At 43.1% G+C, this 13,350-nt stretch overlaps 1 protein-coding gene across 1 annotated transcript in view; it reads left to right on the plus strand.

Annotated features, from left to right (window-relative positions):
• Positions 1-13,350, plus strand: part of LOC129096845 (chloride channel protein 1-like) — a 35,330-nt gene that overhangs the window by 5,787 nt on the left and 16,193 nt on the right. Inside the window, exons 2-12 of the mRNA XM_054605524.1 lie at positions 1,947-2,250; positions 2,339-2,470; positions 2,645-2,773; positions 3,399-3,532; positions 3,705-3,782; positions 3,916-3,994; positions 4,256-4,381; positions 5,377-5,461; positions 5,751-5,852; positions 5,995-6,079; positions 7,845-8,000. Of these exons, the coding sequence (XP_054461499.1) occupies positions 1,947-2,250; positions 2,339-2,470; positions 2,645-2,773; positions 3,399-3,532; positions 3,705-3,782; positions 3,916-3,994; positions 4,256-4,381; positions 5,377-5,461; positions 5,751-5,852; positions 5,995-6,079; positions 7,845-8,000 (1,410 nt within the window). The remainder of the gene's footprint in view (positions 1-1,946; positions 2,251-2,338; positions 2,471-2,644; positions 2,774-3,398; positions 3,533-3,704; positions 3,783-3,915; positions 3,995-4,255; positions 4,382-5,376; positions 5,462-5,750; positions 5,853-5,994; positions 6,080-7,844; positions 8,001-13,350) is intronic.

Raw genomic sequence — 13,350 nt, forward strand, 5'->3', positions numbered from 1 at the left:
AGGAAGAATCAGTGTGGTGTGGTTACTCACGGTGTGATGTTGACACGTATCATGTACCTGTCTGGCATTACATTATGGTAAGGTGATAGTTGTCACCTTTCAAGTGTGTTTGTGTGCACTCTTTGTGTGTAGTGGCCTCACAGACATGAGCTTTCAGGACATGTCAGGATAATCTATAATGAGAAAATCCTCCCTTCTTAGAAGGCGAGGGATCTTTTTTCAAGGGTCTTGTGCATTTTATTTATTGATATACTTGTTGTGCTAAGCAGCGATATGCTCTGGTGAGACACCATATGTTGGGAGGAGCATCTAACATTGAACACATGTGCAGTGGGAGGCAGTGAGGAGAAGGACTTGCCGTCCATTATTCTGTTATTGTCTCCTTCTGCTAATTGACACATTCAGATGATGTCGTAGTCAATTAAATGTTAAGTCACACAAATCGATGTTGTCTGAGCTCAATGAACCTAACTTACCGGACCAAGACGACAAGCATGTAACTAGCATGCTTCAGCTAACAACCATTGGTGCGCTGCCAGAACTTTCTGGGTTAAACTTTGCCCACACTCCAGAATGTCTTACTATAGTAGATGTTAATACCGAACTGGATGTCCTGTACTGAAAGGTTCGGAAAATACACTTACTGATCCTCCCCTTGACGATATGAAAATAGATACGATCACCCAACCCAACCGCGTACCCATCAAGACTTCTGTGGCTTCTATTGTTTGAGTCTGTGTGTTGTGTGTCGGCATTCAGTTACAGAAAAGTGTGTATTGTGCTGCTCAAGTTTCACTGTGCGTTGCTCACACAGCATGGCCAGAACCTTATGTACTATGTGTGTGTGTGTGTGTGTGTGTGTGTGTGTGTGTGTGTGTGTGTGTGTGTGTGTGTGTGTGTGTGTGTGGGTGTATGTGTGTATGTGTTAATCCATCCATCCATCAATCTGTCTGTCCATGAACCTGCTAAATTAGAATCTGTTGAAAGGTGACGGCACAGACATCCAACGTGTCAGCACCAGACACAACTTATCAGCTTGTCAGTTGTATTCCTGGTGTTCTATTGTCTGCTGTTGATGTACCAAGAATATATATGAGCCGTGGTCGTATATTTATGGTACACTACTGAACTATAAGACTCTGCTTCAGTAGAGTTGATATATGAATACTTTGTTATTGTTTGGGATTGTGAGTAGCGGGAATGAAGAAAAGTGATTCAAGGTTCTGCGATAAAAGTATAGCAGGTACACGGTATGAATCTTTATATTTGGGTTAATGTGTATAAAATTCATCAACATGAAACTACACCAACACATCCTGCACAGCAGTTACCAGTAGAAGCACTGGGCAGATTGTAGATGTGAATATACAACAGTTAGAAATAACCTGACGCAGAAGGACCATCACCCACACTTTGTCCACCTGACCACCAAGAAAGTTGAAGTGCACTTTCATACTTCATACTAGAAGTCTAGATAGCAAATTTACAGAAAGTGGTTAAGTTATGTGTGAAAAATGAAAGCATATGGTGCTGCTTACGTTGGAAGTGTGCCCTGTCTTGTGTTTGAGTAAAGGGATGAAACGAATGCAAGAGAGAATCTCCCACTGAAAGAGATATTACTGCCAGGGAGAGACAGATGACAATTGATCTCTTCCCCAGATGTCCCTGGCAATTTTCATGGAGTCTGTCCAGAGGTGATAAATCCTAAGGCAGAGCCCATGCTTCCCATTAGAGCTGTTTGGGTCAGCACGTGGTCCTGTCTATTTTTAAAATGGACTCTTCTCTGCAAGGCTGCCAAGGGGAGAGTACTATCACTCTATACATTCTCTCTCTCTCAGGAACTACCTGTACATGTTTATGTCTGAGGAATGGAAGCCGGATGTTTGTAGGATTTGTTCTCTTCTGTATTAATGTATTAATGGATTGGTTTACTGATTGATTGGCAGCTCTATGGGGAGTACCAAGAGAACCAAGGAGGCTCGGGCCGACGGGAGGCCACACGCCTGCTGACCGAGAGACAGATCAAGAAGCATGGCAACCCTCACCGCAGCCACGGCAGGACACGGCATGGCCGGCGTGGGCCTGGTCAGAATGGATACCACGGTCGACATCAGCACGGCTACCACAGCAGACAGAGGAACAGGCGCCAGTCCAACATGGAGGCAGACGGCGATGATCAGGATGACCAGACGGCTGAACCCGGACTCACGTCCTCTATGAAGAAGAGACGCTCCTACTCCAAATGTAGAGGTGAGCAAACCTGAGATGGGGTTAAAAAAACAAAGTAAATAGATAGATTGCTTATTACTTTGTTTTTCTGTTGACTTGGTTTCCTCAGACTGCATAGCACGGGTACAGCGGTTCCTTGTCACCAGGCTGGGAGAAGACTGGATCTTCCTCGTTCTGCTGGGCATCACAATGGCGCTGGTCAGCTGGACGATGGACTATGCCAGCGCAAAGAGCCTGCAAGGTAAGACTACAGAGCCCATAATGCACTGCAGAATCCGGTTAAGTAAAGGAAAGGCTGCATGAGAGATCGGATATTTGTGTCTTTCTCTCTGAACTTTCTCTTCTTTCAATTCAACTGTTATTTTGTTCTTCCTTTCTCTTGTTTCTTCCACCTCTCCCTCCCTCCCTCCTTCAGCCTATAAATGGATTCACGGGGAGCTGAGGGGGAACATCCCCCTGCAGTACCTGGCTTGGGTTTCATATCCCCTGATCTTCATCCTGTTCTCCTCCCTCTTCTGTCACCTGGTCGCTCCTCAAGCTATCGGTCTGTACCCCCCTTCCTCATGGCTTTCTTCACTCCGTGCTCATCTGCTTTTAGTTTCTGATAGAATGTCTCCTGAAGATGTAATCAACTGCATATTAGACAATGTGCATTTCAATTCTGTCTGCACCATCAAATACCTGAAGAGTCATCTCGTCTCATCAGTGGAATCAGATCCTGTAACATTCGATTGGAGGCCCTGTGGAGTCCCTCCAGGGTGCATGATTACCCAACTCTACTTTCCAAGAATACTGAGGAAAGCTTTTCACATTATCTCATACCTTTATTTCACGTGAGGCGATTACATACGAGCCATTTCTCTGCAAAGCAGGAAGAAATAGTGTGGAAATGATTCTATTCCTTGCAGAAAAAAACAGCAATAAACAGCAAAGGTGAAGCTTCCCTCAGCTAGAATTCTTGGTTGTGGAAGTGCTTTAAATTTGTCTCCAGCTTTTTACATGGCTGCTTATTTCCAGTCATTTCCAGCGTAAATTGGACTTTTCCTTAAAATCAAGATATACTAGTGTCGGACCCAAGCTCCACATAAGTTTGATTTCTTCTTCTATTCAATCCTCTTTGTCCCCCCCGTCCTTCCTAAACAACCTCCGTTCCACCTTATCTCTCTCAGGTTCTGGCATCCCAGAGCTGAAGACCATCCTGAGAGGTGTGGTGCTGAAGGAATATCTAACTCTCAAGGCCTTTGTCGCTAAAGTCATCGGTCTGACTGCCGCCCTGGGCAGCGGGATGCCCGTTGGCAAAGAAGTGGGTGATCCAGATTTTTTACACAGAATAATTAACTCATCTCTCCTTCTCCATTTTTCATGTAGTCTTACCATCACTAGCATCGGTGGTGTGGTTTGTGGTTTGTGGTTTGTTCTCTCTGCACTGCTTTGTGATGTAATTTCCCTGTTTTGTGCTCCTCTCCGTCACTCAGGGTCCGTTTGTTCACATCGCTAGTATCTGTGCTGCGGTCCTCAGCAGGTTCATGTCCTTCTTTTCAGGAGCTTATCAGGTAAGCTGATGTCAGGAAAGATTCTCATTTACATGAAACTTTTCAAGTGTGATTATAAAATGTTTCTGAGATATTCCTCATCTATATGTTGTCTTTCTATTGTCTCAATCCTCCCTCCTCTCTGGATCAGTAGAATCCATACTGTTATACAGACATCCTGACAGTGGGCTGTGCTGTTGGGGTAGGCTGCTGCTTTGGTACTCCACTTGGAGGTACACAGTCTTTTCTCTTTCCTGTTCTGTGTCCCACTCATGCACTTGCTTATAGAAAATACACACTCATTTATCATATACTGTATGGACATAAGAGACTGAAATTGGGGCTTTAGGGAACTTGAAATATCCCCAAGTTTAGCCATGTTACAGGAAACGTAAGATTTTTTGCATGTTACTTTCTTTAACCGTGGCTTTGTGCATATTGTTATAGTTCTTCCTGTCTGATTACTGTTTCCTTCCCTGTTTTAACTCCACCAGGTGTGCTCTTCAGTATAGAGGTAACATCCACATACTTTGCTGTGAGAAACTACTGGAGAGGATACTTTGCTGCTACATTTAGTGCCTTCATATTCAGAGTGTTGTCCGTGTTCAACAAAGACGCAGGTACTGATAGGAGACAAAAGCATTTTTATTAAGTCAAATGTTGTATTTGTGTGTGTGATACTGCAGAATATAACATCACTTTCTCTTTATCAAACGTACACTAGAGGGCACCATTACTTCAAACATGTTCACCAAGCAAACACATCTTTTAGTGACACTGACTTGCTTTTCCACTAGTTGGTGTTCTCCACCATGTAGCAGCAGGGCATTTAATGCCTGAATCAGGTGACTAAAGTGTCTTATAAGAATATTTAATTGACTTGGGCTGCGTTAGAAATTGACAAAATCATTCTCAATCTATATGTGCTTCATACTGCTTACTAAATTAATAATTAAGTATGACATTATCAGCAGACCGTTCACACTGAAGTAAATACGATACGTCTTCTCTGCATCACATGACTGTGTGGATCACAACGTTACCAGTCTGAGCTACCGCTGAATGAAACATGTAAATCACAAAATTTAAATAAACATTACCTCTCCCACTCAATTTCACATTTTCCTGCATTATTTTAACGTAATTAAAATTATTGCATTTTTTTGTGTTAAATATGTTTTCTTCAGAACATTAAATATGCAAGTTCCCACGCTTTTCCTCTTAACTGTACCTTAATGTCACTGGCCATCATTCATTATCATATTATCCAACCATTATTTTAAACCTCGTAGTCCGGCATTGGACAGTCTGAAGAGACGCAATGCATTTTGGGTCGGTTGAGTATGTCCAGTGAAACTTAGTAACTATGAATAGTATGTTAGTATGCGGTTTAAAGAGACCCCGGTAACACTTTCTCATGACCTTGCAAGTTGATCATTACTGCAAAATACAGAGATGATGTACAAACTACAGCTGCTGTTAACTAACAAAAGTACTTTTTTTAAAGACTGAATGCTAATTTTGACATGATAAAAGGATCACTTGTATTTATCCATTGATCACCCAAAAAGAGGATTGTATGTATTTCACCTTTTGTCTTTTCTTTGTCTTCCAGTAACCATCACTGCTCTGTTCAGGACAAACTTCCGCATGGATTTCCCTTTTGACCTGCAGGAGCTGCCAGCCTTCGCCATCATTGGGTGAGCGACTGGAAAACTGAGACAAAGACATATATATGGCAACATCTGTGTGTGTGTGTTGTTTGTGTGTGTGTGTGTAAGCGAGCACAGTTAGTCTCCAAACTTCCTAATGGACAAGATGTAAAATGTTAATAAGTCAAACTTTATGCAAATGTAGCCTTTAAAACACAGAGAATCCAATTATTAGTCCACCATTTACCTCAGGGGAGGAAAGGGAGAGAACATTAGGTTGGTTCAAATGAAAGGATAACTTTACTCTAAGCTAATGTGAAGTTCTCTGTTTGTGCAGGATCTCCTGTGGGTTCTTGGGGGCGTTCTTCGTCTATCTCAACAGACAGGTGGTGCTGTTCATGAGGCGACCCAACGCCATGACCCGCTTCCTGACCAAACAGTGAGTCTGTGTGTATCCGGGGGGTCGATGTTTTTAATATTTGCGTTAAATTCAAAGGTTTAAGGATGCTATGGTATAGAATATTCAAACTTAAGCACTAAGTTTGTTTCATTAACAACTCTCTTTCTGTTTTCCCTCCCAGCCGGCTGATTTTTCCTGCTGTGGTAACACTAGTCATCTCGACATTGACCTTCCCACCCGGCTTCGGACAGTTCATGGCAGGAGAGGTCAGAGCTCACATCTTTGTATCCCTCCTTTCACTCATGTAAACAGAAGAGAATACACAGCGTTTAAATCTGTTTGTACCTGAATGCAACGCTGACAGCTACCCGAATACGGACATATACCCGGTGAAATGTGGGGAAGGTATGAAAGAGAAGATACCTAATTGGGATTAACATTTAAGATGTGAGCTGTAAACTCTGTTGCTTAAGAGTGAACCAAACACAAGTCTATACGTGGCCTTACGGTGACGTCAGTGTCCGTGTTTCTACGTGAATGGAAGCTACAAAAGGTTTTTTTAAGGTGACAGCCACATTCAGTATCAACAGTTCACCCACAGAGAGCTGAGAGCTAATCATGTGTTTTCACAGACGCTCAGAATAGATCACTTAGTGTGAACCAGGTAGTAGTGTGTGTGTGTGTATGTGTGTTTCGTATCCATCTGTGTGCATATGTCAGTCAGCGACACCTTAACATGTTTATTCTTCCCGAGAGTGCGTGACTTTCACACCATCATTGTAAAAATGTCTCACACATTTTCTAACAAACTAACAGCCTCGTTTTTACACAGCAGGGATTGAAGTGATCTCTAAGTTTAAAGAAAAAATGTCACCTAAGAATATAAATCAGTTTGACAGACATCTCCTCCCTCCTTGAAAGAGTATATATAGCTTTTTGGGGGAATTAAATCCTTCCAATCCAACTTTATATCACGGTGCGGAGTGGCAGAAGCAGCGGCACAATGAGAGGAGATTAAAAGCTAGATGGGTGGTGAACCAGACGTGAACCCACCACTTCTAGAAAGGCACAAGGAAAGCCTATGATAACATCCTGCTCCATCGAGGCCAGCAGCAGCCTTTCACTCAGCGGATCCTCAACATTTCCACCCTCACTGAACGCTGAAGTTCAGGGCCCTCCATTCAACTCCCGAGCTTGGAGCAGCGTGCTAGAAAAATCAAAATGACGTCGGAGTTGTTTCTTCCCCCGCTGCGGCGGTGTGCAGATGCTGGATGTGCTGCAATTTGTTCCTGTGAGCGAATTCCGAAGCATCTATGCAAATGTGCTGCAAAATGGTTTTAGTGAATTAGTCATTCATGAGTCATCTAAAGAGACTCAGTCATTGGACGAGGCCACCCGTACCCGTCTGCTCCCAGCTTCCTGGATGACTTCCTGCCTGTTTGTCCCACTTGACTTTCTTCCTCCCTTCACTTTTTTTGTCTCCTCTTTCCGTTTCTGTCTTTACTTTTCTGTTTCATTCTTCCTCCTTGTCTCTTTCCTCCCTTTGTTTAACGTCATCCCTCCTTCCATCCATTATCTCCTTTTTCTCATGCTCTCCTTCCCTCCCTCTCTCTATCCTTTTCTCTTCTGCTTCTTTTCCCCACTCTTCATTATCCTACACTTCCTCTCTTCCTCCTCATCTCTTCCTTCCTATCAATGCCCATCCTTCTTTATCTTTCCATTCTCCATCCTTTTGGTCTCCAGTTTCCTTTACACATCCTCATCTTCATCCTCTTTACTTCCTCCCTCTGTATTTCTCTTCAACTTCCCTCTTTACCTCCACCCTTTCTCCCACTTCACCTCCTCTTTGCTAGGCCTCCTACCGTTCTTGTTTTCTCCTCCCCTCTTTGCCCTCTCTGTCCATCTCTCTTCAACTTCTCCCCCTCCCCACTCACACCATCACTCACAACCATCCCTCCGTACTCTCTGCCCTCATGCCTCCTTCCCTCTGCTTTTTCTTCCTTTCCTCCCCTCTACTCCCCCCCTCTCCAGCTGATGCCAAGGGAGTGCATCAACTCCCTGTTCGACAACTTTACGTGGACAAAGATTTCGGGATCTGATCTCCCGGTCGGTCTGGGTCGTTCTGCTGCCTGGCTGCACCCTGATGTCAGTGTCTTCCTCGTCCTGCTGCTCTTCTTATTCATGAAGGTCTGTGGCTGCTGGAAAATCTGTGTGTGTGTGTGTGTGTGTGTGTGTGTGTGTGTGTGTGTGTGTGTGTGTGTGTGTGTGTGTGTGTGTGTGTGTGTGTGTGTGTGTGTGTGTGTGTGTGGGATTGGATTGTGTGTCATTGTTTCATTGTTTCTTTTTTTAGATAACGCATGAGTGTGAATGGCTGTATGTGCGTGAGTGTGTGACTGTGTGTGTGTGTGTGTGTGTGTGTGTGTGTGTGTGTGTGTGTGTGTGTGTGTGTGTGTGTGTGTGTGGCTGGCTCTACCTGACGTCAGCATTTTCGTCATCCTCCTACTCTTCTTCATTAGGGACATTTGTTGCAGGCCACTCATGTTGTGTGTTGGTGACGGGGACATCTGTGTGTGTGTGTGTGTGTGTGTGTGTGTGTGTGTGTGTGTGTGTGTGTGTGTGTGTGTGTGTGTGTGTGTGTGTGTGTGTGTGTGTGTGTCTTTGTCTTTGTCTTCCTCCTTTTCTTCCTGTCCAAGGTCATCGGTGCTGGCAAGCTGCCAGAAGTTCTAGCATTCTTATGTTTTCTTGAAAGCAGCTGCACACACACACACACACACACACACACACACACACACACACACACACACACACACACACACACACACACACACACACACACACACACACACTCACCCTGGAGAGTTACAATTCTGTCTATATCGGTTGTAATTTGCAATCGACGTGAACACCAATCTGGTCTGGCTGCTGGGTTCACTGTGGAGCTGCAGAGAGTTGATGGAACTGTCTGTAAATAAATCACAGAAGCACAAAAACACACTCTCACACTACGACCAACCCAAACAATCAAAGCAGCATCAGGCAACTAATAGGTTCAAATACAACAAGCGCGATGTTGCTTGTAGCATCAGTTACAAAAACTGACAAGGAACAGTAGAAGATAAGCAATTAACCGATAAGAAGATGCCCAACCTGACAGCTGTGGAGTGAGACTCATCGGTCTGATGCAGTAGCTGCCTGATCAGTGTCATGTCCAGGCCATTTTTTAAGTTCACTCCCAACAGCCGTGACTGCTTCCACCCATACAAATGAACGGATGATATCATTAACATGCAGACAATGTCAGAGTAGAGGACCTCATCCAAAAGCAACTCGATGACCCGATCCGAAATATAGCTGAGAAATATTTCACTTTATCCAAAAATGTCATCAGCCCCAAACAGAGAAAGAGCACCAACACTGACAGCAGCATGATTCACCATCAATTGATGAGAAACCGATTGTCGTTTTTTCTGGTCTCTGACTGCCTAAAAAATATGTTTTTTGCTGTAATGATAACAACATGAGTTTGCTTGGGTCCTCTCAGGTATAAGACATGTTGACAAATGGACTCTAGACTAGCAGGGACAGATAAAGTGGGACCCTACCAGACTCAATTCAACTTAATATAAATTGGTCTTGAATATTAGGAACCAAGTAAACCTGTGGAAGTCTCCGTGGCAGTTTGACAGTAAAGGTTAGGTTGTCATGAGGGATATTCCTAACAAATCATTTCCTTAATGTTTAAACTTAGGTTCGTTGACTAGTCTGAAACTAAGAAAACACTCAGAAAACATAAAACATTTAAACACTATTTAATCATAGCTTGTGGCAAAAATTGCACATACGATATGAGCCATCTGAAATTTGTTAATTTGTTAATCACGCTATAATCAACTAGTATTTCAAATGCAGCTGAAATCAATATGTCCCCAATGTCCGCTCCGGTTGCCCAGTTAGGAATGCGCCTCACCAACCTGGTGTGGTATAACATTTGGTGTTATGTAGGCGCTGACTGTGGGCTAAGAAGAACCACAAGTACCTTAGCGTGAAAGTTTGATACATTGAGCTAGCTGGTGTTAGCCTGCATCATTCTCAGTCCCCCTGTGAAATAACTGTGTAGCCACCAAACTAAAGCTATGATTTTATCTTGACTTGTAATCAAAACAGAAACACGTCTCCAAAAATCAAAGCTGTTTTGAAGGCAAAGGGTAGCCCTTCTCTGATTTGCCTTCCGGGCAATCTGTCCACCCCGACTGACGTTCTTCATCTGTGACCAGAGCCTCCGGGTTCAATGTATGAAAAACACAGACATGAGTCCTGACCCGCCTACAGTCTGTTGGCTGCTGCAGAAAACTGCACCAATCTGTTGCTGCCTCCTGTTTGACGAAAGCATGCAGCTTCTCAAGAGCTCAAGAAGGGAACAGTGAAGAGGTGGGAAACTGTGCAGAGCAGATTACGTTCCCAGCAATTATACGAAAGCAAACTTTTAGTCAAGACAGAAGCCCCATTACACAATGTTCTGTTCACACTAGTATCGGCATGGCAGTCCTTACCAACATGTTGTATCTGTCGTGAACCACTAAAGCCGCTGGATTGAATTGTCCTTTCTTGGGATTCAAACTGGAGACAAACTGGTTTAAATATAGTCTAAAGCTTAGATTTTCCCAGCACCAGAAACAGCTTTAAAATTTTGACCAGGGCAATGAACATTTAATAGAAAAACATATTTTAGAATGATAATTTGAAAGCATTCATAACGGTCCTCTATAATTTGGCTTAGATCCATACATCCATCCATTTTCCGTAACCTGCTTATCCAGTTAAGGGTCGCAGGGTGCTGGAGCCGATCTCAGCTGTCAATGGGTGAAGGCAGGGTTCACCCTGGACAGGTCTCCAGCCTATCACAGGGCAGACATATAGAGACAAACAACCACTCACACTCACATCCACACCTACGGGCAATTTAGAGTCTTCAATGCACCTAAGCTGCATGTCTTTGGACTGTGGGAGGAAGCCGGAGAACCCGGAGAGAACCCACGCTGACACAGGGAGAACATGCAAACTCCACACAGAAGGTTGTCCAGCCCGGGAATTGAACTTAGATCCACTCTCTGTTATTAGATTTCCAAATGAACTCTTAAGAGTTAACCTCAGTCTGTTCTTTCTGTGTTGTCTAAAGTCAGAGAAGGCTGAAATGTCACATATTTAATCCTATCAACAGGATGTTAAAGCCCGTCACTCAGCGTCACACCCTGTAATGGTTTAGTCGTGGTGTTTCTCAGTTGAGCAGAGCGGCTCCTTGTAGTGAAAAACTTAATTCAACCAAAACTGAGAGCAGCTGGCTGGTAAAACTCTCTGTGTTCACACACTGTGTTCCTCTGCTTTCCCATCGCCTTCTGCTGCTGCCAGCCTCTTTCTAATACACAGTCAAGATCACACTCTGGATCTTCCTCTCTCCTCCACGTGTGAAAAACATTTACACGATGATTATATAGGTTCGTATTAGATGTTCAGTTCAAATCTAGGAACATTTTGGCCTAAACATTTTGTGAAATTAGCCCATTTTCCGATCTGAGACCAGTTCTTGTCGATTGCTACTGTGTGAGTGTGCAGTCACAATTTACTGTTATCTAAACTCCAACAGGAAAAGTCGTTTTAACATTTGACAGTAACATCACAAGGGACAACCTTGCAAAAAAATGGAAGATAAAATGCCTCATTGATTTATCAGCAGAGAGAGAGATTAGAAATATTTTGATGATGTGTCGGGGGGGGGCGCTCATTTTCATGTTGTGGTGAAACAGGAAGTTTAGTCTTTGTGGATAAATATCTGTGGAGGAGAAGATTATTATGGATCTTGGATTTCTGCGTTCTCCTCGCTAGCTTATTAGCACTGACATGATAACGATTGAGAACTACTGGAGGCAAAGTTGTGCGATATCTTCGTTTCCATTGGGGCTCAAACTCAGGTTAAGACAAACAAACCCAGGGGTCAACATTAGAGATGTGCAGTGCCTATGAAAAATAAATTTCCCTCACCTTGGCGTTTTTTCCTATTAGGACATTAGAGGCAACAAATGGTCCACATTGGTCTTCTCTTATAGGTCTGTTGTGGTGCTGTGTTGTTACCTTTCTGTAATAATGGATTAAATGTTGCTCCATTGGATCATGTGACAGATTATGTGGACTTTTTACTACCTAGTAACATCATTAGTACTAATCATGTGACTTCCGAAGATGATAAGTAGCACCAGATCATTTCACTTCAACCTTTTTTTACCATTTTGTGTGGATCCATTACATAAAAATACGATTAAAAATCCATTTAAATCTTCAGGTTGTAATGCAACAAAAAAGGTGAAAAGCAAAAGACACGAATACTTTTGCAAACTACTGTATTGACTCAGATTTTCTTTGTTGACATAAAACCATCATGAGGGACATGTGTGTTCATTTAAGTTTCTGACCGGTTCCTGAGTGAAAATATAAAATAAACATAGGAAGATGAGCATTAAAGATATTAGTTTGTATTGGATTGTTTTGTCAAACAACACAGAAAGAGTTTTTCCAATATATAATATATTTAGTTTTGTTATTTTTTATATCTTTTTTTGTATTTATACAGCTTTGAACAAATCTCCCAAGCAGCTTCTTTATTAGAACGTTGTATCTGCTCTTATCGATCTCTTACCTTCAGGCTACGACTATAACTGTTCTTACTTCCATCTCCGTCTCTCTATGTCTCATATAAACAGGCAGCCACATTTCCTGTCCTTCTTTTCACTCCGTCTCCACATTGTTCTCCATCAAACAGTAAATCTAACTCTGTCTCAGTGTCTCTGCTCCCCATCTATCTCTGGATTGTGTGACACTGATGAAAGTGTGTGTGCTGAAATGCCTGTGTGTGTTTCTGCACGGTTGTCGGGATTAAAAGGAGAGAAGAAGACTGCGAGCTCAGTGCTCCCTTCCATCAGGATAGCAGCCACCCTGTGAGAGACGTGCTAATGAGTTTTTATCTTGTTCCACAGTAATTAAGTTCTCAAACTACGATGACAAACGATGTGCCGAATGCTAATCTGGGCTGCTAAAATGGTAATGTAGTGTTACTCGCCCCAATCCCTTCAAATCAAAATGAGAAAGCCCAGTATGTGGTGCCAGGGATGCTGCTGAAACGCTCTCTCTCTCTCAGACACACACACATTATCTCTGATGAGATCTCTGCAGCCAAGAGCAAAGGGTATTATTAGGGGAGCTATGTTGAAGTTAAATTCTGATGAATAGAGAAATTGTTTAGAGACAAACAGTGTGACATTAGAAGGTTTAGCTCTAATTCAACATGCAGAGGAGTTTGCATATTTGATTTTTTTCCCCACCCACACAGCCACAAATTCATCTGGAATCCGCTGCAGCTTTACTGGAGCAGCTGTTGATTAAGTGCCTTGCTCAAGAACACCCAAGGGTGATTGGGGCCCCTCCCCCACCACACACACACACACACACACACACACACACACACACACACACACACACACACACACAC

This window comes from Anoplopoma fimbria, chromosome 10, assembly GCF_027596085.1.
Source record: "Anoplopoma fimbria isolate UVic2021 breed Golden Eagle Sablefish chromosome 10, Afim_UVic_2022, whole genome shotgun sequence".
Lineage (NCBI taxonomy): Eukaryota > Metazoa > Chordata > Actinopteri > Perciformes > Anoplopomatidae > Anoplopoma > Anoplopoma fimbria.